General features: G+C 60.8%; 1 protein-coding gene across 1 annotated transcript; it reads right to left on the bottom strand.

The window, feature by feature from the left end:
* Window positions 1–11: 11 nt before the first annotated feature.
* Window positions 12–787, bottom strand: LOC126653196 (zinc finger protein 629-like; the record flags this gene model as incomplete). Its single annotated transcript, XM_050340714.1, has 2 exons — window positions 712–787; window positions 12–582 (listed from the first exon to the last, which is right to left on the bottom strand). Coding segments are annotated over exons 1-2 (623 nt in total), but the record flags the coding sequence as incomplete, so codon positions are not given.
* Between the last annotated feature and the right edge of the window lie 201 nt (window positions 788–988).

Below are 988 nucleotides of genomic sequence, written 5' to 3'. Positions count from 1 at the left end.
TGTGGATGCGCCGGTGGGTGACGAGGTTGCCATTCCGGTTGAAGCCCTTCCCGCAGTCGGTGCAGCGGAAGGGCCTCTCATCTGTGTGTGTCCGCTGGTGGTGGACGAGATTGGAGTTGGTCTGAAACCTCTTCCCACATTCCAAACACTTGTAGGGCCTCTCCCCAGTGTGGATGAGTCGGTGCCTGTGGAGGGCGGAGCTCTGACTGAAGCTCTTCCCACATTCCCTACACGTGTAGGGCCGTGCCCCAGTGTGGATGTGCTGGTGCCTGAGGAGGTCGGAGCTCTTCCCGAAGCTCTTCCCACATTCCAAGCACCTGAAGGGCTTCTCCCTGCTGGGAGGCTGCTCAGGGACCACCAGCTCAGAGCTCTGGCTCAAGCTCCGGCCGCCTTCCCGGCACAGGACGGGTCTTTCCTCCTCACAGCTCCCTGGGCTGGCTTTGCAGCCCCTCCTCCGGGGGCATCTCCGGGCCTTTTCCTCCCCGCTGCCTTCCTGCACCGGGGAGCCCTTCAAAACGGCCTCTCCCACCAGGCTCTGCCGGGGGGATTTGTCCTCCGTGCTCTCCGTCCTCAGCTCGGGGCCTGGGGCAGGAAGGAAGAAGGACAGGCAGGGGATTTGCCTCCAGCCCAGAGGGAAGGCCAAGGACATCCCCCCAAATCCTGCCCCAGCACCACAAGATAGGGTCAAAGGGGCACTGACTTCCTCCTCACCTGCCTGGGGGGCCCACAGCAGCTTCCTCTTCCTCGCAGCCTCCTCCTCCATCTGTCCAAGCTTTGGGAAGGACAAATCCTGCTGGGGGGAAACAAGGGCTGAGTGCGTTGGTTTGGGGGTTCCTCCTGGCCATGTCCATCTCCAGAACTCACCGGCCATCCTGGGACCATAAAAACCTCCAAAACACCAAAAGCCACCCCCCAAAAAAACCAACCCAGAACTCCAAGATTCAGACCAGAAAAAAATACCCTTCCAGGAGTTCCCCTCCCAAGTCTC

The sequence above is a fragment of the Myiozetetes cayanensis genome, unplaced genomic scaffold, assembly GCF_022539395.1.
Source record: "Myiozetetes cayanensis isolate MyiCay16 unplaced genomic scaffold, myiCay2020 scf950, whole genome shotgun sequence".
Taxonomy (NCBI): domain Eukaryota; kingdom Metazoa; phylum Chordata; class Aves; order Passeriformes; family Tyrannidae; genus Myiozetetes; species Myiozetetes cayanensis.
This window is presented reverse-complemented; position numbering and strand designations above follow the sequence as displayed.